Here is a 26,379-nt window from a genome sequence, read left to right as displayed (position 1 = left end):
CGGTTCGGTTCGCTGTCGTCGCTGCAAGCGTTTGACAATTTCGCTGCCCGTCGCTGCTGGTTGCTGGGCTGCCAGTTGCACATTTCCGTTATATCCGCCAGACCGCCGTGCAGCAACAGCAGCAGCAGTCGAAGCAGCCAGCGCTTTGACCAATATTCGTACAGTGCGTGGCAGCAACAATAGCAATACGAAAAACAAAAAACAACAAAAAAAAAAAAACGAAATACAAAAAAAATATGAAGTTAATAACTTGAACAACTTCTACTTAAAGCACTTGTAACACTGCAATAACAACAACAACAACAACAACAACAATTGCAACGGCAAGTCATTTTCGCATACGCTCGTTCTGCTGCTGACTGCGCAGCTGACGCCAGCGTTGGCGTTGTCGTTGGCGTTGTCGTTGACTTTGTTTTGGCTTCAAGTGCTTCAGAGCTGCAGCAGCCTCTTGCAAGCAGACCGCAGACTGCAGACTGCAGACGGCAGACGGCAGCGACGGTAGCGCACTGACTTCAGTCGCTTTGTGGCTCGAACGAAGTCAGCGCGCGCATGTTAACCAAAAAAAAAAAAAAATTTATAAAATTAAAATAAGAAACAGCAATATATATGCATATGAAAAGCCCAAACTACAGACTTCGATTTTTGTTCAAGTGTAGAGTGTGTGCAAAAGTGTTAACAATAGCAAGGCAAGTGTAATTGCGAAACAGCACAAAGAGAAACAAACGCAAAAAAAGGATCAAAATCACAGCAGCAGCAACAACAACAGCAGGCACATCAGCAGCAGCAGCAGCAGAGGAGACAAAACGCCTACAACTATGCCTGGCCCGGCGCTGTGGTCCGGTGAGTAGCATCGGCGATCGCACCCACTCCGCACTCCGAAACATATGCGAACGCCACAAAGCTCGCTCAAATGCGCGCACGCGCACGCGCGCTCTCTTTGGCGCAGCGTGCGCTCTCTCTCAATCTCTCTCTCTCTCTCTCTCTCTGGCAGTTGCATATTTCCGCATGCTATCTCGTTCAGTTAGGCAGGCATGCGTGCTTGCTGGGCTGGCGCGCTCTCTGTCTGACTTATACGCCCGCCGACGATCCGTGTCATGGACAAGGAAAGAACCCAAAAACTTTCACTTGCGCCACAACAGCCTGTCAGCTGGCCGAGCTGCAGAGAGCGGCTTAGGCCAGAGAGTCGTGTGCAGCTGTAGCTGAGAGTGCAGCAGAAGAGAGCGCAAATAAGCAGAGCTTAGGCGGCTTTAAGCTTCCTGCGTTACAAGTTACAAGCTAAAACAATAACAACAACAACGACAACAACAGCAACAACAATAACAAGAGCAAATGCAGCAGTAGACTTGACACGTTTGCTTTGCTCGCATTTTCTTGTTGTTGTTGTTGTTGTCGTTGCTATTGCTCATTATAAAGTCGTAAGCCATTTTTGCATGCATGTGTGTGTGTCTGTCTGTGTGTGTGTGTAAAGCAAAATGTCAGTGAGCAATAAGGAAATGAAATGTGCGCCAAACAATTACATATTGAATTTGTTGTTGTTGCTGTTGTTTTTATTGTTGCTGCTAACAGCGTGCAATGTATTTGAAATCGAAAGTGCTCGAGACAATGGTCAACGAACGAACGAGCAAGCGAGAAGGCAGCATTGAAGCCAGCGTCTGGCAGGGCTGTAAAGCGCAGGGGGGGGGGGGGGGGGGGGGGGTGAACAAATGTAAGCGACATATATTAAATCGCAAATGCTGTGCAAAAATCACACAACACACAAAATTTATTTATTTATTTTTATTATTGTTTTTATTTAATTTGTTATTTTGTCGATATTTTTATTTCGTGGTACACCCACCCCGCCCACTGTCTGTCTGGCAACAGCAAACGGTTCACATTTTGCAATTCATGACATTGCTGCTTCTTAATCCCGCCCGCTCCGCCTTCGACGTTGCCGTTGCCGTTGCGCTCCACTTGCGCAGACGCTGGCTGTTGCGCAATCGTGATGTGTTTTTTTTTTGTGCTCTTTTTCAAATTAACTTTTACCTTTTACTCACTGTCACTGTGCGCCTGCTATGTAAGATACACGCATGTTTGCGTGTGTGTGTGTGTGTGTGTGTGTGTGTGTGTGTGTGTGTGTGTGCGTCTCACCCACTGATCAGCAACGGGATCCCATCTGCATTTTGTCAGCCGCATTTGCTGCAAACGAGCCAGGAAGCATTTGGCTCACGCTCACGCTCTCTCTCTCTCTCTCTCTCTCTCTCTCTGTCACCCACTCACTCGAACGTCTAATGTTTGTTGCATTCATGTTCAGAGCTTTTTTTATGCAGCGGCAGCGGCGGCGTCAGCAGCAGCCGCGTCGACAGCGACAGCGACGTCGACGTCGCTGCACTCGCGCACGCTGGTGGCACAGTTTTATGTTTCATTTCATTGAACCTTTGCATAAGCGCCTGCTATCTTCCGCGGCCGCTCTCTTTCTAGCCTGTGTTGACGTAAGTGACGACACGAATTCGAAGTCCCGAGTCCCGAATCCGAGCCGAAGTTCGAGACGAAGACGAAGGCGAAGTCGAACTCGGACTCGGAGTTGGCGACGGAGCCGTAGTAGCAAAGCTTTTACTGCCTGCTGTTTACTGCAATAAATGCGACCCACTGGCAAGCCGGTCAACGTCCACACACACACTTTTAAGTTTTATAACTTCACATATTCATTCAAATGCAATGTACACGCACACACATGCATGCAAGCATAAAGTGTGCTTTTGGGCGGGGGAGCGCCCCACAAAGTTTAGCAGAGTTTTTTTTTCTTTTTTGTTCATGTTTCTATTTTCTATTTTCATGCGCCTAGGCGGCAGCGACGCCAACTGAAACTGTCGCTAGACGCAATGGAGTTATTCCTGTGTGCTGCAGGGAGGGGGGTGGGCAAATGCATTGCATGCAAGCTGCCTATAGAGTAGCCAGCCAGCTATGAGCTTCTGGTGCGCGCCCACTCTCATGCTCTCTCACTCTCTTGTTCTCTCCATTTATCTAGCCAGCGCTTATTGCAGCCGAACGCGAACGCGAACGCGCTTGGCCGAATGTGTTGCCGAGCGGCCCGCAAAGCATAACTATGACGTCGACGTCGCCTGGGTCTATGTCTCTGCCTGTGTCTGTGTCTGTGCCTGTGTCTGTGTCTATGACTGCGCTATGCATGTGCTTGTGTGTATTGGTGTGCGCTTTTTTACTTTTTGTCTATTGGTTTTCATTTTCGTTTGCAGTCGACGGCCGCTTCGACGGTGGCTGTGACTGCGGCTGCGGCTGCGGCCGCGTCGTTTGCTGCCATCTAATGGCGCGCTGCTTTGACTGTGACGACGTCGATCGTTTCGGCTTTCGGCAGCGGCAGCGGCAGCGGCAGCAGCAGCAGCAGCAGCAGCAGCAGCAGCAGCAGCGACAGCGACAGCGACGCTTTAAAAAAGTTGTTGTTGCTGTTGTTGTTCCGCGCTAGTTTCCGAGGCGCGCGCGCCTGCAACCAGCTACGTTGGCAGCGCAGCCAGCGCAGACGTCGCTGGCTGACTGGGCTGAGACTGTTTGTGGCTGCTGCTTGCTTTCTTTCGCTCGCTTACTCCTTTCATTTCACTTTATTTCGTTCGAATGTACGCACGTTGGCCGCGGAGCAGCATCAAACAAAACAACAACCAGCCGACAACGACAACAACAACAGCAACAACAACAACAACAACGAGGCAAACAACACACACGGCGCGAAAGCGACTCTTGGCCGCTGTTTCTCTGTTTGTTGTGTGTTGTCATACGGAAGAGACACTAAATAATTTCGGTTTAAAAAAAAAAAAACATATATTTTTTTTTTGAATTTTTTTGGTACTTTTTTTTTGTGTAATAATTTTGTTGTCATTTTGGTTGTTGTGTGCGACGAGTGCGCGTACTAACGAGTACCCGGTTACTGTTATTCGGAACTTACGGCGTGCGAAATACAGTTAAATTAACGGTCAATACGGGATTTCAACGCTCGCGCCTTGTTTGATGTGGTCTGCCTGTAATATTCATTGGATATACTACTTAATAAATACATATATGTATATATTTATATATGTATATATATAAATGTATATATAGATAAAAGATCAAATGCATACTCGCTGTTGTCTCAATGTCTCGTTGTGTGTGTGTCTGTGTGTGTACAGTTTGCTCGTTGTTTCTAGTTAGAACAAACAAAGTACAAAAACAAAAACAAAAGCAAAAAACAAAAAACAACTATCTAACGGTCAACGGATTATATGCAGCTTTTGAAAAGTGATCATATAGGATATATGTATAAATCTATGCTAATATCTGGTACTTTTTTTTTATGTTTGTTGTATTCATGTTGCTCTAAGTGTTTAGCCCCCGACTTCCCCATTCTAAATACACACAAACACACACACACACTCGTTACTCGTCACTTTATAATCAGCGATCACAAGTGCATATCATTTCATCTGCCATAACGAGAGAGCTCAAGGATATTTGGTGTGTGTGTGTGTGTGTGTGGGTGTGTGCGTACATCTTCTTCTTCTTCTGTTTTTTTTTTTCGCTCACATTTCTTCCAACTCGCTCATTAGCTGTGCAGTGATAACGAGAGAAACACTCGCTTGTTGTTGTGCGTGCGTGTGAGTGTGTGTGCGTGTGTGCATCCCAACGAGTGGAATAAACGCAAAACGCAAAGGGATTGACATAAACCGTGGATAAAACTCATGCCTGGATCGCTGTGGAAGCATGCGTCATAGTTGGCGCTGGTTGCCAGCGGTTGCCGTTGCCAGAATGGCAACAGTTGCCAGTGTTGCCACCGTACATCAGCTGTGTCTGCCCACCTAAGAACAACACCCAGCAGCAGCAGGAGCGAACGCAGCCCAAATGAATGCCAATCAGCCGCTGAGCCTGGAGCCAACGGTGGCTGCTGTCAATGTTGCTGCTGTCGTTGCCGAAGCAGCAGCAGCAGCAGCAGCTGCTGCAACAGCAAGCAAAAGTAGCGAGGCCAAGCAGAATGGCCAGCACACGCACGAGGAGCAACAGCAGCAGCAACAGCAGCAGCAGCAGCAGCTAAGAACCATCAATGGTCACGGCAGCAACAACAACAGCAGCAGCAGCAGCAGCATCGATGACGACAATATTGCTGACAAGGACGCCGGCTTGGAGGTTGATAGCAGCAGCAGCAGCAACAGCAAGTTGACCATTATCAAAACGCCGCTCAATAAAACGTTGCTCAAGAAGTGCAACAACAACAACAACAACAGCAGCAGCAGCAGCAATGGCAATCTGCCGCATGTTGCACTCAACAGCACGGGCAACAACTTGCGCAGCAGCAGCAACGCTGGCATCGGCAGCAGCAGCAGCGGCGACGATGCTTTGGGTTTTGGTTGCGATTCCGGTTTTCAAAGCGGAAATAACAATGAACAAGAACAATTTATGAATGATAATCATCATCATCATCATCATTACCATCATCATTATCATCATCATGGCAGCGAACGCGTCGGCGACGGCGACAACGACGGCGACGGCGACGGCGATAACGATAATGATGTTGCTGCTGCTGCTGCTGCTGGTGCTGGCGGCGGCAGCGCTGATGTTGCAGCCACCGCCGCAGCAGCAGCATCAACAACAACAACAACAACAACATGCTGCTCAACGCCCGAACATGTTGCAGCCGAATTGCAAACAGACCAGCAGCAGCAACAGCCACACGACTTTCATATCAAAACGCCAGCAACAGTTGCATCAGCAGCAGCAGCAGCAGCAACGGCCGCAGCAACATTATCCTGCACGGCAGCAACATTGCCCGCAGCAGCAGCAGCAGCAGCTGCCAACAAGGCTGCGGCACAGAATGCCTGCAGTCAAAAGTGTAACAAGTGCAATTCTCACAACAACAACAGCAACAATAACAACAACAACAACAGCAATAATAACAACAACAACAACATTCATTACAACAACTATAATAATTATTATAAGAAAAAATCTCGTATGCCGCCCATTTGCCGTTAGTATTTTTTTTTTTTTAAAACGTTCTGTTTTCATATAACATAACCTCGTTTTTATCATAATGCATATAGTACTTGAACCCGCCCCCACCCCCCTGCACCTACCCACACACTCACACACAGACACCCTGCAAAGCTCCCAGCAAATAAAATAATTATCCAAAATCCAATTACAACAACATTTTCGAACAAGTGACAAAAAGTACCACAACAAATACCACGAAATTACCGCAAAATACCGCAAAAATACCAACAAAAATACTTAAAAATGCAATCAAAACCAAACAAAAATAAAGAAAGAAAAAAAACTCCAATTGGTAAACCTTTCTAACGCATCATCACGTTCAAGATCAAGCAAGATCTTGGTCGTGAGCTGCGTTCAACAAAAAATTTGATCTGAATCCCAATTTTATTATTTATATATATATTTTTTTTGGCTGTCGCAGGCTCTGCCGCCATGTGGCAAGTGCGGCGCACACAACAGACAGAATCTAAATGCTTTCCTCGAGTACAAACACAACACCAACAATACCAACAACAACAACAAAAACAACAGTTTTAAGAAATCAACTAAATATACGTAAACAAAAACAATTTCTTTACAATCGGCATACAAAATTTTTGCGTATTCTTTTACGATCCAAATTCAAGAATCGAATCGGCAACAACAAAATTATGACATCCATAGGTAAAACAAAAAAAAAAAAAAAAAACAATAAAAAACTACCCAAGCCTCTAACCTCTTAAGTAGTAATCGTTACTAATCAACTAGAAATCTATGATACCATTCCATACCCAACCATTCCTAACCCCACTAACCGCAACAACAACAACAACAATCACAACAACAACAACCACTCTCTTTGTATATATTATATTGCCCCAGTGCGACTCTGGCTGCACATATTTTCCGCTGTATTTTACTCAAAATGTGACTATGATTTACAGCATGCTTCGCTACACTAAACAAAATTATATAAACTTTATATTTGATATTTATTTTAAGTGCTTAAATTCTTAGCGAGCAATATGTATTTGATTTGTTTTATTCAAGATTTTAGGAGAATATCACATAAGCATTTTCGAAAAGTGCGCTTTCAGAACTTTCGTTATCGATCAAGTTAAGTTGTACAGTTAGTTATCGATCAGTTAATCGATCAAGTCAAGTAACGTTTAGAAACTTCCGAAACTTGCTTATATCTTATTTAGAGTTAAATATTTTATATACCTTCTATATATTTGCTAAATGTTGGTAAATGCTTTGAAAATTTGAGTATTCGATAAATCTGTCGATAAATAGATAATTGATTTGATTGATTTTTTCACTGCTTTAAAGTTATCGATAAATAGTAAGAAGTCGCTCGTTCTAGCATTTGATTCGAATAAAGCCTTATAACTATCGCTATGCAAAATGTTTATTTATCATTAATCGACGATATATCGATATATATCAAAAACTTTATCGAAACTATGCCGTTACCTATTCGAAAACTATATCGAAACGTAAATAAGTCCGTACATATCGAAACACAAAGAAGCCGTTACTTATTCGAAAACTTTGTCGAAACTGAAAAAAAGCAGTTAGCTATTCGAATACTATATCGAAAGTTATATAAGCCGTTAGCTAAACGAAAACAATATCGAAACTATAAAGTTACCTATTCGAAAACTATATCGAAACCCAAAAATGCCTTAAGCTATTCGAAAACTATGTCTAACTATAACTTGGGACGTTTCGCAATATTTTGAGGCAAAAGTTTCCCTGCAAGCTGTAGAATTGACTCGCCTTTGATTCAATATTTTTCGAGTGTACGGTTTTGCTTAAGTTACCGAGCAGCTTCGAAATCGAAACGGGATCCCAACGCAGCGGCTGCGATTGCAGTTGCTGTTGTTGGAAATTCTCGAAAAAAAAACAAAATAGAAACAACTTTGCCCAGTTGCGTTCTTCGTATTAACTTCTCATTATTGTGGCTCACAGGTGCGTGTGCAACAGCTGTGTGTGGGTGTGCTGCTGTTGCTGTTGCTACCACGCGCCATACAATACACACACACACACACACACGCACACACACGCACACACACAGCTACGCATGGGCTTTATTGTTTAGAATAATCTTGCGCTTGATAATGAAAATAGGTCAAATTTTAAAAATACACACACAAACGCGACATTGGCGACGCCGCCGTCAACGTCGCTGCCGCCGCTGGCAAATGATCGTGGCATGCGTGTAGATACGGCATTAGATAGATACACACACACACACGCACACACATAGGCACAACAAGCACGCAGACAGCCGCTGGGCCAACGCACCGCGTTCACTAATTGAGCCAGAGCGAGAGAGCGAGGGAGCGAGAGAGCGCGAGAGCGAGAGCAGCGCTAGAATTTCAATGCGATCGAAAGTTCAGCAGCAGCTGCCCCCCCTCTCTCTTCTCCCCCTTCCCGGCATGCGTACGCCCACTCGCTGCTGCTGCTTGAACTTCTAGCTTGCAACAGATTGCAACAGAAGCGCGTTATCTTGCCGCAGGCGCGCGGTGCGTGCTGCTCGGCGTTTCTAGCTGATAGCGTGCCCCTCCAGCTAACCTACCCAATAGCCCACACACCACAACAAACAGCAGCCCCCCCCCCCCTGCCCGCTTCCCACCCAGTCACTGCCAACCCGCCTGTCCATATTTACTTTTGACCCATTTCGAGTTGCGTTTTATTTCTTGTACGTTCTACGAAGACAAGCAAAATGCGCAGCGACGCAGCTAATTAGATGACGCCCCTCCACCCTCGCCTCCCCGGCCCTGCACCACCCTGCTGCCGCCTACAGCCAAGCGCGCCCCCACTCTGCCCCGTGCCTTCGCTTTCGGCTCAACCAGTTTTTTTTAGAGACTTCTTCAGCGTTTTTCTTCTTTTTTTTTTTTGGTGGGGAAGTAAATGCAAATTTTGTTTTGACCATTTGGCAATAACTTCCGCAAAATCCGATTCGTCGCGTTAAAAAAAAATACGAAAAAAAAAACAAAAACAAACCAAAAAAAAAACCTACTTTAGCTGACATATGATTTTATGCATGCCAAAGACAGCGGTGATTCACCTGCTTGAGCGGCATAATAGCGGCGAATAGACTCGTAGAGCACATGCAAAAGATGAGGCTTTAGCTCTTAGACGAGCCACTTATCGGTGCTGACGAATCGATAAATGCTTTGGCTATCGATAACTGTGTAACTCAATCGATTCGATAAATGCATAAGCTACCGATATTTGGCTAAGGCTACTTTTTAAAGATATATGTCAAAGTCGTATTACCCAATCAAATCGATAAATGCATTAGCTATCGATAACTGATTAGGAGCAGATATATACCAAAATCGTATTACCCAATGGGTGCTTACAATTCGAAAAGCGCAGTATCTATCGATATTTTCTTAAGGGTACTTGTTATGCATGTCCAAGTCCCAAAACCCAATGGAATCGATAAATCCATTAACTATCGATAACTGTCTAGGAGTACTTTTAACAAATGTATGTCAAAGTCGCATAGCCCAATCGGTGCTTATGAATCGATAAATGCAATATCTATCGATATTTTCCTAGATATATAAAATATATATATCCAATTCGTGTAACTCAGCTGCTTTCTATCGATATATTCTGGAAATTTCACCAACTTTTTTGAGAAAACTAGTTTCATTTCTCATAAAATCCTTGGCGATTATAACAATTCGTTGCAGCTGATACTCTTATATATGTATGGTGCTCTTATAATATATATTATCTACTATTATAATATACTTTACATCTACTACATATATCTGATATTATTAGATAGCACTCTATAGCCACATTCCATGTGAAAAGATTCTATCCAGCTGCATTCTTGGATTTCGAATCTTCCAGTAATCTTTTCTTATCTGCCTATCTTAAATGCATGTTTGGTAAAAACCAGAAAGTCGTCTTTCCTTCGAATACAATCAACTCTTAAGCCGAAGCGGCGCAATTCGTGAGTGTCTACTGTACTTCTGTGAAGTATCAACTACTAATGTTTTTTAGCTCGAAACTTCGAGATTTATTTAATTAGTCAGCCCAAGCAAGTGGAGTTTAAGAAAGACAATATTGAGATACTGTAATATTATCAGCCAGGCTGCCAATTGATTCGAGTCCGAAATTAATAATAATTATTTTGAACATTAAACCTAGCCCTTAAACGCATATGTTGCCCAAAAAGTAGCTAAACTGAAAGCCGAGCTGAAACACATTTGCTTTGATTTAAAATAAAATATCTTTGCGAAAGTCTTAGCTAAACATATTTGGTAGTTGCTATTATAAATAAAAAACTGAATTCTTTCATAGGTCAAACCTGAACTTAAAACAAAACCTGAGTTTTAGATCAAATGCTCCAGTTCCCAGAATGTTGCTTGAAAATTCGGATGGAGCCCAGCCAGAGACAGCCGATATGCCCTTCTTGAAAGCAGGGTATTGACAAAACCAATTTAAATGAAAATTTGAAATTCTAAAACGCCAAATCAAGTTTGACAAGTTAACACCCATGCGAAACGATTTCAGCTTGAGACAAAGTCATGGCCATGGGAAACGTAGCATCAACATCTCTCAGACAAGCAGAACAAGAATACAAGAATATTTTAGCTTGGAACTGCTCAGTTCTTCAAGAGAGCCAGATCTTAAGACAGACTCAACTAACTCAGTTGGAAGAGTTCAAAATAGATCAATGTAAAAAGAAGTAAGAGTGCCCGACTAGGCGATACCCTGAGCCTTCTTCTACCCAAGGAATGGACATACGGATAGAAAGACGGACGGAAAGACGGACGAACGAAAAGAGGGATGGACGGAAAGTAGGATATATTATTATATTATATATATTTTATGGGGTCAAAGATGCTTCCCTCTGTTTCGTACATACATTTGCACAAAAACAGTATAGGGTATGCTGTGCTCACTTTCAAGACTAGGAGATACCCTGTAATCAGTGCCAAACTGCTTTTACAAACACTCCGGTTTCCTTCTTCTCACTCTTCTCACTCTGTCCCGCTCTATGTACGTTAAAGGCATTCTTGGTGAATTTCTCAGGTGTTATATCAAGCTTAAGCTAAATGGGCAAAGTTATCCAAAAACTGAAATGTTTTGAATGCGAATGTGAATATACTTAACGAGATGCTAGACACCAAGTTTGGTCTAGCTAGCTGCTATATTCTTCGAGATTTGCTTAAATAACCATGTCCTCAAATTGATATTTATCGACATTTTAACAAAGGGAAAAGCTATCGAAAAATTGATGAAAATCTTTCTGGACAGGATATGCAAGAATATAAATTGCAAATTTCAAGTCTCTAGCTCTTGTAATTTCCGAGATCAAGCAGACGGACAGAAGGACGAACACGCAGACGGACGTACATGAACATATATACTTATAATAGATATAGATATGTATTCTGTGAGTTCAGAGTAGCTTCCTTCGCACGTTACATACATTTGCTCAAAAAGAGTATACCCTTTATAGCAAATTTTAATGGGTAGAAAAAAGTTTATGCTTCACATATTCAATATATAGCTAAGGCTTCCCATAGAAACGATCTGTTGAAAATGTAGCCTATTAAGTAAACATTTGTTTGATTTTAAGATCTTAAGATGCGTTTCGGGTCTGGAAGGGATGCTCGTGCTCCTGGCCTATGAGAAGCTGGAACATAAATTTGTTGCCCAGTTTGAGTTATGGATTCTAATAAAACAGTTTTTTGAATGCGAGCTCGAAGCCTCGTGTTTGTTTTCTTTTCTCCTTTAAGAATTTCTAGTATTAAGCTGTAAATAGTATCTCTTGTTATATGGAGTAGAGTTCCTTAATGTGAAGCATATATTCGCAATCTCTTATGCCCCACTCTCTCTCTCTCTCTCTCTCTCCCTCTTTCTCTCTCTCCCTCTCTGCCGCAGGAATTATGACACTGAGCCGTGGCCCGTACAGCGAGCTCGATAAAATGAGCCTTTTTCAAGACCTCAAACTCAAGCGGCGCAAAATCGATTCAAGATGCAGCAGTGACGGCGAGTCCATAGCGGACACATCCACCTCGTCGCCGGATCTATTGGCGCCGATGTCACCCAAGCTATGCGACAGCGGCACAGGTGCGTCGTTGTCAGCGTTGCCGGCGCTGCCATCGGTGACGGTAACGGTGACAACAGCGGCATCCACATCGGCGGCAGCAGCAGCTGCCGTCTCCACATCAACAACAACATCATCAGCAACAGCAGCATCAGCAGCAGCAGCGGCGGCGGCAGCAACATCATCCACGTCGGCGGCAACATGTCCGAGCAGCACGATTACCATAACCGCGACAGCAGCTGCCAAAGCGGCAGCAGCTGCAGCAGCAGCAGCAGCAACAACAACAGGCACAGGATCGGCTGGCGGGTCCCTGAAGCATCAACAGACTGAAATACACTCATCCAGCAGTGCGATAACAGCGGCAGCTGCCTCCACAGTGATGTCGCCGCCGCCGCCAGCCGGCACGCCGCCCAGCGCCATGCTGGACACTGGCGGCGGCGGCGGTGGCAATGGGGGCTGCGGCGGGGAGGCACTCTCGCTGGCATTGAATGCGCGCGGCACGCCCACACCGCCGCACAATAATGGCGGCGCGTCCAGCTCGAGCAACAGCAGCAGTCGTCTGGCCTCGCCCGACTCGCTCGAGGAGAAGCCCTCAACGACAACGGGTCGCAGCAGCGGCACGCCCACCAATGGGCTGTTGGCCAGCAGCAGCAGCGGCAACGGCAGCGGCAGCAACAAGATCAATAGCAACAACAGCAACCTGAGCGTCATACGCTCCGTCAAGGAGGAGCGCATCCTGGCCTCGCCCACCAAAATGCTTGCCTACCATCAGCAGCAGCAGCAGCAACAGCAGCAGCAGCAGCGCGAACGGGAGCAAAGAGAGCGGGAACGAGAACGGGAACGAGAACGGGAAAGGGAACGGGAAAGGGAACGGGAGCGTGAAAGGGAGCGCGACTTGAAGGCGGCTCCGGGTCATGTGACCGTGCTGGTGACGCCGTCGCGCATTAAAGCGGAACCACCGCCACCCGCCTCGCCCTCCTCGACCACACAACGCGACAGGGAGCGGGACAGGGAGCGGGACAGAGAGCGGGACAGAGAAAGAGAAAGAGAACGGGAATTGGGCAGCTCCAGCTCCATCAGCTCTTCGCAGCACATAAGTCGCGGCAGTCCAGGTCCGCATCCGGGCCAGCATCATGGGCATGCCTATGGCCATCCGCACGGCCATTTGTCGAGCCATGGACATGGCAGCTTGACACCCGCCTCCATTGTCCAAACGCATCATCTGCACCAGCAGCTGACGCAGCCGCTGACACTGCGCAAGAATAGTCCGCCGCAAGAGCTACAGCTGCCGCAGCTCTCGATGCAGTCCATGCAGCAGCTGACCCAGCAACAGCTGCACCTGCATCTCCTTGGTCAGCAGCAGCAGCAGCAACAATCGCCGCAACATTTGCAGCAACATTCGCCGCATGCACTGATACGCGTCAAGAAGGAGCCAACCTCATCCGTTGGTTCTGTTCAGGTACAGCGGCATCTGTCGCCGCATCACCAGCAGCAACATCAGCAGCAACATCAGCAACACCAACAGCAACAGCAGCAGCAGCAGCAACAGTCGCTGCTGCACTCGGCTTCGCTGCAATCGCTGCGTCATCCGAGCCGCGATGCGGCCATTTTGTTTCGCGTGAAGAGCGAGGTGCAGCAACAGGTGGCGGTGGCCGCCGCTGCCGCCGCCTCCTCGGGCCTGCCGCATCTCATGCAGCCGACGTCAGCAGCGGCAGCGGCAGCTGCGGCGGCGGCCGCACAGCGCATGGTCTGCTTCAGCAATGCGCGCATCAATGGCGTCAAGCCGGAGGTAATTGGCGGCCCGCTCTGCCCCTCGCCGCATCCGTCGTCCTCGTCCTCGTCGTCGCAGCTGTCGCCGCAGACGCCCTCGCAGACGCCGCCACGCGGCACGCCCACTGTCATCATGGGCGAGAGCTGCGGCGTGCGCACCATGGTCTGGGGCTACGAGCCGCCGCCGCCAACGCCCGGCCAGCAGCAGCAGCAGCAACATCAGCAACAGCAGCAACACCAGCAGCAGCAGCATCAACAGCAACATCAACAGCAACATCAACAGCAACATCAGCAACACCAGCAGCAGCAGCAGCAGCAGCAACAGCAGCAGCAACAACAGCAGCAACAGCAGCAGCAGCATTGCCTGCAAACCGCCTCCTCGCCGTCGACCGGATCAATAACGCCGACGCATACGCCTGGGCCGCAGAACAACGAGGAGGCGGCACAGCTGCTGCTGTCGCTGGGCCAGACGCGCATCCAGGATATGCGTCCGCGTCCGCATCAATTCCGAACGCCGCACGCACTCAACATGGAACGCCTGTGGGCTGGCGATTACTCGCAGCTGCCGCCGGGCCAGCTGCAGGCGCTCAATCTGAGCGCACAGCAGCAATGGGGCAGCTCGAATTCCAGCTCCGGCAGCGGCAGCGGTCGCTCACTCGAGGCGCCGCACGAGCCCACCGACGAGGACGACCAGCCGCTGGTCTGCATGATATGCGAGGACAAGGCCACCGGCCTGCACTACGGCATCATCACCTGCGAGGGGTAAGTGTCGCCACAAATCTCCAATTTCAGCCAAAAACTAAACGCTCTTCTCGCCTGCAGCTGCAAGGGCTTCTTCAAGCGCACGGTGCAGAACCGCAGAGTCTACACCTGCGTCGCGGACGGCACCTGCGAAATAACCAAAGCACAGCGCAACCGTTGTCAGTATTGTCGATTTAAGAAGTGCATCGAGCAGGGCATGGTGCTGCAAGGTCAGTAGACGAAGCCAACAATTATCACACACACAAACACATTCCGGGGCGTGCGCCTACTTTTGTCTGTCAGTGTGGCCAAAACTAATCTAGTATTTATTTTGTTTGTTTGTGATCCCTGCTAGCCGTGCGGGAGGATCGCATGCCGGGTGGACGCAACAGCGGCGCCGTCTACAATCTGTACAAGGTGAAGTACAAGAAGCACAAGAAGACCAATCAGAAGCAACAACAGCAACAGCAGCAACAGCAGCAGCAGCAGCAACAGCAGCAACAGCAACATCAGCAGCAGCAACAACAGCAACAGCAGCAGCAGCAGCAACAGTTGCTGTCGCCCATACATCATCATCATGTGGCTGGCGGCGGACATGGTCATCCGGCGCAATTGTCGCCGCATCATTTGCTCTCGCCGCAGCAGCAACAGTTGGCGGCAGCTGTTGCAGCCGCTGCACAGCATCAACATCAGCAATCGAAGCTGCTGGCCGCTGGTCATGCGGCCGCTGGTGAGCTAAAGCCCATGTTCCTGGGTCCGGTGCTCAAGTCGGAGCACTTGCAGCCGCCGCCCATGCACAGTCCGGCACAGCAGCAACATCAGCAGCAACAGCAACAGCAACAACAGCAGCAGCAACAATCGTCGCCGCATCTGTCGCTATCTTCCCCGCATCACGTGCCGCCGCCACCGCCGAATGCGGCACAGCAGCAACAGCACCACAATCATCACCAGCAACAGCAGCAACAGCAGCAGCAGCAACAGCAGCAACAGCAACAGCAGCAGGCGTCGCTGCCAGCGCATCTGATGAATGGCACCATATTGAAGACGGCGCTGACCAATCCCAGCGAGATTGTGCATCTGCGCCATCGTCTGGACTCGGCGGTCAGCTCGTCGAAGGACAGGCAGATCTCGTACGAGCATGCGCTGTCCATGATCCAGACGCTGATCGACTGCGATGCCATGGAGGATATTGCCACGCTGCCGCACTTCAGCGAGTTCCTCGAGGACAAGTCCGAGATCAGCGAGAAGCTGTGCAATATTGGCGACTCTATTGTCCACAAACTGGTGTCGTGGACAAAGAAGCTGCCCTTCTACTTGGAAATACCCGTCGAGATACACACAAAGCTGCTCACGGACAAATGGCACGAGATACTCATCCTGACCACGGCCGCCTACCAGGCGCTGCACGGCAAACGATCCTCGAGCGCGGCAACTGGCACTGGCACTGGCACTGGCAGCGCCAGCAGTCCCAGCAACAATCACGGCAGCAACAGGCACGGCGGCTCCCCAGCGCCAACATCAACGCCAACGGCCAGCCAATTGCCGATGCCGCTGCACAAGGATGATCCCGAATTCGTTAGCGAGGTCAACTCGCATCTGAGCACGCTCCAGACCTGCCTTACCACGCTGATGGGCCAGCCGATTGCCATGGAGCAGCTCAAGCTGGATGTGGGCCACATGGTGGACAAGATGACACAGATCACGATCATGTTCCGGCGCATCAAGCTCAAGATGGAGGAGTACGTCTGCCTCAAGGTCTACATACTGCTGAACAAAGGTACGTCCGCATTCAAGCCAATTGTCCCCAACTCATGTTGATCTCCTTGTGACCCTTAGCAGAAGTGGAACTGGAGAGCATACAGGAGCGTTACATTCAGGTGCTGCGCTCTTATTTGCAGAGCTCGTCGCCACAGAATCCGCAGGCCCGGCTCAGCGAGCTGCTCTCCCACATACCCGAGGTAAGTCCGACAAAGCTTCATCCAAGCCGATCTGAACTAATCCTCTCCTGCTCCCGCTCCTGCTCCCGCTCCAGATACAAGCGGCGGCCAGTCTGTTGCTGGAAAGCAAGATGTTTTATGTGCCCTTTGTGCTCAACTCGGCGAGCATAAGGTAGCAAATGCTTGAGCATGGCCTGCTGCCCGCCAGCAATCATCAGCCGGCGCCGCCGAAGCGCCAGCAGCAACACGACCAACTTCTGACAACAGCAACACGCCGCAGCTCCCGGCCACAACAACAGCAACAGCAGCAATTGCAGGCGCAGGCGCAGGTTGATTGGCTGCTGGATCTGCCCAAGATCAAAATCGAAATTGGCGAAGCTGAGCAACAGCAATCGTCTCTATTGCTGCCGTTGCCGCTGACAGCAACAGCAACCGCCGAGCCCAGCGCCAACAGCAATGCCTCCTCGTCCATACTGAAGTCGTCGCTGCTGAGTGGAGCTGCGGCCACATTGGCCACGCTGACAGCAGCCGCCGATCAAATAGCGCGCAGCTCAGCAGCAGTGGCCATCGAGGCAGGCAGCAACAACAACAACAACAGCAGCAGCTGCAGCAACAACAGCAGCTGCTGCAATACTGCCACTGTAGCTGGCAGGGTGGCAACAAGCAGCAGCAGCAACAGCTTAGAAGAGAGCAAAAGACTTGAACATCAACATCAGCAACAACAACAACAACAGCAACAGCAACAGTATACATCAATTCTTCAAACGGCCTTAATGTCACAACGTCCAATGGCAGCAGCTGCTAACAAACCAACAGCAACAGCTGCCGCAACAGCAGCAGCAACATCAACGAGTGCTGGCGCAACAACGAGAACAACAACGACAATAACAAACGCAGCAACAACACCGCCGCCAGCGCATGTGCTCAAAACGGCGTTGACATTGGCCAGCCTAAGTGAAATAGCCACTGCACAACAGCAGCAGCAGCAACAGTTGCTAGCATTGCAGCAGCAACAACAACAGCAGCAGCAGCAACAACATCAGATAAAAGTGCCCCGCAGAATTATCAATTTGAACAGCAACACTGCCACAGGCCCAGGCGCAATAACAATCACTGCCAAACCGATGCTGCGACAACGTAACGGCAACAGCAACTGTCTCGACAGCAACAGTTCAAGTCAAGCGGCAAATGGTAAGCAAGAATATTTGTGAGCAATGCACGCAGTTAATTTCAAATACCAATTGTCAGCAGCAGCAACAACAGCAACAGCAACAGCAGCAACAGCAACATCGCTGCCCAACGGCAGCTGTTGCCATCAGCAAGCAACTGTTGCCAGCACAGCCACAATACACACACAAACCGATGAGCTGTTGCTGTCTGTTGGCACGCCCACGTTATTAGCAATGCGCCCAGCAACAATGCAACAATGGACTGCCGTGTCGACGACGACGACGACGACACAAACACAAACACAATCGCAACAACAACAACCACAACAACAAAAACAACAACAACAACAAACACCACATGCAACATCATCCACAGCACCACACAACAACAACAACAATAATATTAATAATAATAATCATAATTATAATAATAATAATTATAATGCCGCCGCTGCCACGCCCATGCGCCCACCTACGCGCACGCCCGCGACCTCAGCTTCTGTTACTGTAGTTGTGTTCAAAACAATGTTACCTGATGACTGAATTATTTTAGAATAGTACACTTAAAGCATGTTTTTTATTATCGATTACCGATTACCAATTACCAATTACCAATTACCGATTACCAATTATCGATTATTATTATTATTATCATTATTATTACTACATACATAATGTAGAGCATATTGTATTTTCATGTATTTTAGTTTTCGCCCTCCCCCAATTGTTGGAGATCTTATAAGCCAAATCCTAACCTAACCTAAAAGCACACAAAAAAGAAAGAAAAAAAAAATGAAGTAAATGAAAAGCACAAGCCCGTTCTAAAAATTACGTATATCACGAACCAAGCGAACAATCCAAATCCAAATGCATTAACCCAAGCCTAACGTACTCAGAAGACTGCGGACTGACAACTGAAACGAAATGAAATGGAACGGAACGAAACGGAAAATGAAAGGCAAGCTAAATATGAATATCCTTACACGCAGAACACAAGACTGTCAACAAAACGGAACGTGAACGAAGGGAACGGAATGGACCCAACACACTCAACACAAGACTGTAATGAATATAGCGGACTGAAACGAAATGGAATGAAACGTTTTCTTTTCGGCTACCGGCATTACGGAACGGGCGTGTTTTCCGTGTAATAAGCCCGTAAACTCCACCCACGCCCAACCCAAGCACAGACTGACCAGGACGAGCACAAGACTGCAGACTGCGCGCAACGGAACGAAATGGAATGGAAATGAAACGAAACGAAATGGTATGCAACAGTTTGGTTTGGTCCGGCTTGATTTTTTTTTTTTTGTTTTTTTTTTCTCGTTCGTTCGATTTTAGAACTGGATTCTGTGGCTTAACGGCATTACGAATGTGTGTGTTGACTTTTTTAACTAAATAAATTATGCTATTACTATATACATACATTATTTTAACACACACACACACGTAAATATACAATTTTTTTTTTGTGCAAAATTTTAAGGAGCAAAAATTGCAAAATACAAAAAAAAAGAAAAAGCAGAAAAATCTAAGTTAAGTGTTAACATGTATCCATATAAAGTTGATTTAAGATCAGTTCAGATTTGAGCTAATGAGTTGTAGTTGACTATAGCCACACACACACATACACCTAGACACACACATACACACACACACACACTTACACACTCTCATTCATATATACAGCTATAAGAATGCATTGTTTTTTTTTTATATATATAAATATATATACACAAAAAATTATATATAGATATATATTAATATATAATATATACACACACAGATCTGAATAGATATATACATATAACGCAAGGCAAAGAAAATCAACCACATAAAGTATATATATATATATATATATATATATATACATACATGCATACATCTATTATATATATATAGGAATTATAGTCGTATTTAGCTAGTTTTTATTGTCGTTCGTTTTAAGTACTTTTTGTAGAGAAATTCACACACTCACACACGCTCACACACTTACACACACACACACACGGGCTGCGCTGCGTGTAACGGGCTGATAGGTTGTGCGGGAAGGGGCGGGTGGTTGCGGTTGGCGCGCTTCGCTAAGTTTATCGATAACACGATAACACAGCAAAATCGAGAGCAAACTTCTACTTTAAATTATTCAAATGGCATATTATGTAATGTTAGTTTAATCAACACAAACACACACACACATACACATACATTTTTGTGTGTCAGCATAAGGCGAGCATCTCTGATAATGGAGGATTGTGTACAACAACAAGCAAACACTTGCACACACATACATACACACACAACACACACACCCACACACACACACACACACACACACACACACACCCATACATCTAAGCCTAAGCTAATCCTACTCTAATATTAAAACAGAAAGCAAGCAAAAATGTGTGCATACAAAGTTATACAACTGTTTATTATTATTATTATTATTATTTTTTTTTTTATTTTTGTATGTTTGTATGTATGTATTGTACACTTAAAGAAAAAAAAGGAAAACTAATTCTAATTATTCATTTATGATTATTTTTTTTTTATTAATTATTATTATTGTATGTATATATACCCATATATATACATATGCATACTAAACATAATTATCGCCTAGTACATACAATTTACTATACATATATGTATATGTATATCTATATATATACATATATATACTATGATTTTTTTTTTATATATATATAAATATTATATGGCTCGCGATCGCGTCGTCGTCGTAACCCAAAAAGAAAAAAAAATGCAAGAAACAAACAACTAAGAAAACAAATAAAACCACAAAAAAAAGAAAATCGCCTGAAATTGGGCTGCTATCGATGCCGTTTGTTATCGATATCGATGTCGCACTATCGTTTATTGTAAATGTATTAATTTTGTTGATTTTTTTGCTGTCTGTATACATTTTTTTTAACAACATTTTTAATAAATGTAATTCTTAAATCATTTTCAGTTTTTATTTATATCTCTTTCTGTTGTTGTGCCCAAACGCCTACGCCCACACACACCCTCCACAAGCCCAAAAACTCCAAGCTTCTGTTTTCGAGCAACTGCAATTGGTTTTGAGTAGAAGAAAATATAGCATTAAAATCGTCCTTGCAGAGTCTTAAGATTTGTCCGCACTTCGTAAAGTGTAGCATACTTTTGGGGGGCCCGACAGAAGAGGCGTCTGCACAAAAAAATCCAAAAGACTTTTGCATCGAAATTGGAGGAATACTTATCTAACCGACTAGGCGAACTTTGATTATCCTGAGATCTGTGTGAGCAAACATCTTTCGATTGGAATAATCCTTAAAAACATTGGAATAATTCTTTTATGGCAATTGAATGATAAATGATAAAATCAACATATAAGAAAAATTCTCATGCAGAAAGCTTCGAATTTACAAGACAGTCGAATTGGATGCAAAACCTTAAGAGGACACTTTATTTATTGTTTTTTGTTTTGTTCCAAGCGTCCATCGAGCAGCGTATACCCTGTAAAAAAATAACGGAAATAAATGTAGTATAATAGATAGCAAAGATACAAGAAAAAACTGGCCTTGCTTTGACCCAGGAGCCGCATTTAAGAAAGAATTTTCAATTCCTAGCGCCTTACACAAACCCAAGCAGACGCGCTCTCTCGCTCGCACACACACACAAACACACACAAACACACACACACACACAACCAGATACACCAAATAAGAGGTAAAGAAAATGCGAATAAAAATAAGAAATGAAAAATGACGTTTAAAGCAAGAGTCTGACATGAAATTGCCTTCAAGAGTTGTTTTCACAATGAGATTTTCCGTAGCAGAAAGTTTTTCTTTTAATTTTTTTTTTTTTTTTGGTTTTGGATTTTAACATAAATAAGAAACAAACCAAAAAAAAAAGAAAAAAACAATATTAAATATAGTACGCAGCAGCAAATACATAAAGGAGTACATAAATGTATATGTATTGTATGTATTAAGAGCATAAAACAAATATATATATGAATACGAATATGAATAATGAATACAGCAAAAACGATAGAAAACATAGAAGAGTAAGCTTTTGTAAAGCATCAGAAAATGAAGAAAAACCCAAATACATACTGCGTGTAAGAGAAAAACCAAAAAAAAAAAAAGAATAAGAAGTAGAACACACAATGATGAAAGTTAAGGATGATTATGATGTCGATGATGATGATGATGATACCATATTTTTGCACTGCGTGTTATCAAATAAGTGTTAGGCCATAAATCATAACTGCATTGCAATGCATTTGAGCTAGAAATACCCGAGTACCCCACTCAGATAGTAGCTTAGTGGCCCCTTTAAACAGTTAATACCATATATGGCATACGTATATATGCATATAGATACCATATACCATATACCATAGGCGAGATGGCAACCAAGCAACAACCAAAACTAAAGTTCCCAAACACACAAAAAGCCCCTCCAATTAAGCCAGACCATTTGTAGACTAGCGAGTATAATTCTTCGGTTTGCTCTTATGTCTTTGTAAATAACGAGTAAAAAGTAACGAGTGACGAGTAACGAGTGACGAGTGACGAGCGACGAGTAAGGAGCATGAAACACACGCATTAGATATATTGTTAGATCTGTTCCCTGAGTGCACCCACAAAAATGAATGCTAACAAATAGAAACCCCTGGCATCCTAACGATTAGTTAGCTAATTTTTAATAACACATTTAAAAGAGTTAATCCACAACCCACACACACGCACACACACACACACACACACACAAACGTAGACGATCCTAAGTAGTACTCACTCAGACCACAGGCAGCACCCGCTAAACACGATATATAGAATACTCGATACAGAACAATTGAAACGCAAACTGTTTCAAATATGCTCAAAAAAGAAAGATATTCAAAAATATATATTTAAACAAAATGAAGGCCGCTTGCATATATGTTATAGTAAAGTAATCGGAAATAGAGCGTGCGTTATGTGTATGCCAGCTGGACGGGGAGTAAATACTTTTTATGGTGCTTAACTCGATCTTGAGAACAACAACAACAACAACAACAACAACAACATAACAAACACCCCCTAAAACATAATCGATAGCGATACAACTCAAAACAAATGGGACTGATGCAATAAAAAGCTAATGCAAAACACATATATATATGTATAGTCGATATTATCTGGCATTTTTTCAACTTAAGAAAGCAAGCAAAAACGAAAAAAAAAAACAAAAAACAAAAAAAAGGTAGATCCTTCCATACATTGAAAATAAATAAATGGAAATGGAGTAAATGTCGTCCTGTGCTGTCCGAAACGCTTCGGGCAACTAACAGAGCTAGAAAAAAGCCATTGTTACTCTTAAAACCAAAAAAAAAAAAACAATTTTTTTGTGTATACCCCAGGAAGAAAGAAAAACAAAATAGAAATTAAATAAAATGTTTTTTTTTTTTGTGGTGGAAATTCGCATGGATTCCACTTGCGGTACGAGTGTTCGTCCGGAATAGGACTGGCTCATACGTTTTATATAAGTATATAAACACACACTCCCACAAACACACAGACACACACACACACACACACAGACACGCATACACACACAAACACACTTAGCATATATACATATGGTTTTTGTTTATTTTTGGAATTTGATATAAATGTTACTTGATGGATTAGTGAGTGTTTGCGGTATAAAAGGAAAAAAAGAAAAACAAAAAAACAAACACAATAAATATAATTTAACATTGACGTAATTACAATGAACATGGGCATAAATACAAATGAAATGTTAGCAAAATATTTAAAATAAAGAAAATCGATGAAACGAACTAAGCCCAAGAATTCGAGTATTTTAAAGCACGATTCGAGTTCACACACACACACATAAACACACAAGCAAACCCACACACACACACAGACATAAATTTAATAAATTACACATTGTATTAATAATAATAATATAAATTAATGAAATGAAATGTATTTACGAATAAAGTTAATATTATCACATGAAATGTGTACATTTTGAACTCATTTAATTTGTTGCTTGCTGCCAACTATCCAGATCTTACCCAAGCTGAACAAAGTGCTGGGACCTGTTGTTACTTTATTAATTCAGCTGTAAACTGCGGCTCCAAAATGATCTTGAACTGTTTCCTTGGTCCTGACTGGGCCACCTCGTTGACAAAGTCTCTGTGAAGTGTTTGAATTGATCAATTCGATTGTTATTGATATATTTTAAGATATATGTATATATATGTATATATCTGGCAGAACATACTCTTCATTGGCCAGCGTTACATTGATGCGATCCGTGGAAACGCGCGTGGGACGTATGGCGCCAAAGAAATCCGTAATGGGCACCTTGTGCGGATCGCGTCTATATAAATCCTTGCGCACGCCCACTGTCGAGATGCATACGCGCTTCGGGCACACTTGCAGCTGCAAAGAGTATGGAGTAAATTATCAAGCACCCTTCTTGTCGTGGGGGTAATGGCTTACAAATTCACCAATTGTCCGCTTGCTAAACGGCTGCACCTTCTCCAGAAACTCGAGCGCATAGTAGGTATAGCGATCGATCATATAGACGCCGATCGAGGGATCCACATGATGCTGCAAAATGAGAGCTAAATGAAACAGCAGGGGGCAAATCATTTAGAATACCCACCGATAGCGAATCCTCGCCGACCAGGCTGCTGGCCACGGCCAGGACATTGGGCGATGTAAATTTCTCGTAGAGCGACGCCGCCTGGCAAGTGTCTACCATGAAGAAGAGCTCGTTGTAACTGAAAAAACATAAGCAAAAGGAGCAGTTAAGTGACACATACGAGGGCTTATAATTCAATACACAAACCGTTTCTTTTCCCACATTTGCTGTATGCCATCGGCCAGTTCCTGGCTGGTTATCTCCTCGGAGTCCTGGAACTTGAGAAATCCGTCGCCACCGTGGCCAGTCAAATAGATGAGCACATTGCTGCCCGCATCGGAGAGCAGCTTCTTGGAGCGTGCGGTGCCATTTTGTGTTCGTCCCGTCAGCAGACGCACAAAGTTCTCCACGGTTACCTCATAGCCGCGATAATCGACCTCAACATCATCGCCATACACATTGATATGCTGGTTTGCATTGTTGTACACCTGGCCCGGCCGAGGATTGCGCGCATTGCAGGCCATATCGTCGGCGATCATTAAAATGATTTGTGAGTCGGGTATGCCGAGACGCTTGACGGACCGATAAATGGACAGCACATTGGCTACATGACGATAGTTGAACCAGAAGCGGGACGCATCCACCAGCACCGCCCAGTTGTTCGTGTGCGTTGAGCGCTGGGCGGCGTCCACATAAGCCTCCGGCAGCATTGAAGTCTCCTAAAGGGCAATTATACACTGAGGGTTCACACTCACTCTCTTTCTCTCTCTCTCTGCCGTACTTACATGCTCAGCGGCGCAGCTATAAATAATAATAAACAACAACAAAAGCCCTTTGGGTAACATATTTAATTTCATTTATTGTTTTCTAATATATTTTGTTTGCCGGCGTTGAGCCAGCCCTGTTCCTGCACAGAGCTGCCAGTTGTGTGTGTTAGGCAACAGCTGATGGTGTTGCCAGTGCTGCCATTCACCCTTCTGGCAACGCTCAGCTGTGCAAACTAATGCTGTTAAATGGCCAATATTTTTCATGCCAATTTATGCACACCGAATTGCCTTTAATACCCCATTTCTGCCTTAAAACATAAAGTACGCATACTGAACTATTGGATGACAGCTGGCAATGCATCCAAAGCTAGCGCTAAAGATCCTAAAAAAGTAAAAGAAAAGTGCCAATGGCGCTATGAGACAATCCAATATGGCGTATAAATGACGCTGCCATGTCGGACAAACAGAAGAAGAGAGAAACGGAGCAATAAACAGCAAGTCAGCCGAAAACAGTTCGTACACATGCTTATGTACATACACATTTGTAAATGCTTATATGAATGTAAAATGTATGTTTGTGTTTGTGTATATACAAAATACAAAGACATTTGGCTTTTCTCATGGCGAAACTAAAGAAAATTAACCAGCAACAATACTTATGAAAACTCTCCGAATTCGCCGCAAACATCTCACAATCGCGATCACATTGCTCACTCTCTCTTCCTCTCTATCTCTCTCTCTCGCGCCATCTCTCCTCTGTTCTTGATGATTCTCGCTCTCTGATTCACGTGGGTTTCCAAATGTATGCATGAATATGGGTTTGGTTTCTCTTAGTCTGGGCGAATATTGTATATGTGTGTGTGTGTTTTTCACCATTTCGCGTTCAGCTTGAGCTTTGCCGGAAGTTTTCTTTTTATTTTTCATCCGTTTATTGTTGTGCATTATGCCTGCACATTGATATTCGTATATTGTCGCTTCTGCTTTACCTTGAGATACATGGCTGATAGCTGCGTGGCGTTTGTCGGCCATTGCGTTTTCCAATTTGTATTGCCTTCAGCGCTTACATACATACATATGTATGTGTGTACGCATACAAGCACACGCAATGTCTGTGTACGTATACGTATGTATGTACGTTAATGTGGCTGCCAGAGCGCACAAAGTTTCTACTTGGCATATTATTGTACGAACTTATGTACATGTATGTATGTACTTACATATGTACTTGTCTATGTGGAAATGTATTTATGTATGCACAAACATGCAAAGGTGAATTTAGT

At 44.7% G+C, this 26,379-nt stretch overlaps 2 protein-coding genes across 2 annotated transcripts; one reads left to right on the top strand and one right to left on the bottom strand.

The window, feature by feature from the left end:
- Positions 1-5,910: 5,910 nt before the first annotated feature.
- Positions 5,911-16,709, top strand: LOC115767279 (hormone receptor 4). Its single transcript, XM_030711511.1, has 9 exons — positions 5,911-5,992; positions 11,920-12,113; positions 12,234-12,856; positions 12,941-14,617; positions 14,678-14,826; positions 14,952-15,490; positions 15,548-16,373; positions 16,433-16,554; positions 16,629-16,709. The coding sequence occupies exons 1-9, from the start codon at positions 5,977-5,979 to the stop codon at positions 16,707-16,709; spliced, it is 4,227 nt and encodes a 1,408-aa protein (XP_030567371.1). The 5' UTR covers positions 5,911-5,976.
- A 4,344-nt stretch (positions 16,710-21,053) lies between these two features.
- Positions 21,054-25,147, bottom strand: LOC115767301 (putative GPI-anchor transamidase). The gene is made up of 7 exons (XM_030711536.1): positions 25,118-25,147; positions 24,540-25,051; positions 24,354-24,471; positions 24,188-24,298; positions 23,967-24,127; positions 23,758-23,878; positions 21,054-21,197 (listed from the first exon to the last, which is right to left on the bottom strand). The coding sequence occupies exons 2-6, from the start codon at positions 25,040-25,042 to the stop codon at positions 23,788-23,790; spliced, it is 984 nt and encodes a 327-aa protein (XP_030567396.1). The 5' UTR covers positions 25,043-25,051; positions 25,118-25,147; the 3' UTR covers positions 21,054-21,197; positions 23,758-23,787.
- Between the last annotated feature and the right edge of the window lie 1,232 nt (positions 25,148-26,379).

Source organism: Drosophila novamexicana, unplaced genomic scaffold, assembly GCF_003285875.2.
Source record: "Drosophila novamexicana strain 15010-1031.04,08,12 unplaced genomic scaffold, DnovRS2.1 tig00001361-arrow-arrow-pilon, whole genome shotgun sequence".
NCBI lineage: Eukaryota > Metazoa > Arthropoda > Insecta > Diptera > Drosophilidae > Drosophila > Drosophila novamexicana.
This window is presented reverse-complemented; position numbering and strand designations above follow the sequence as displayed.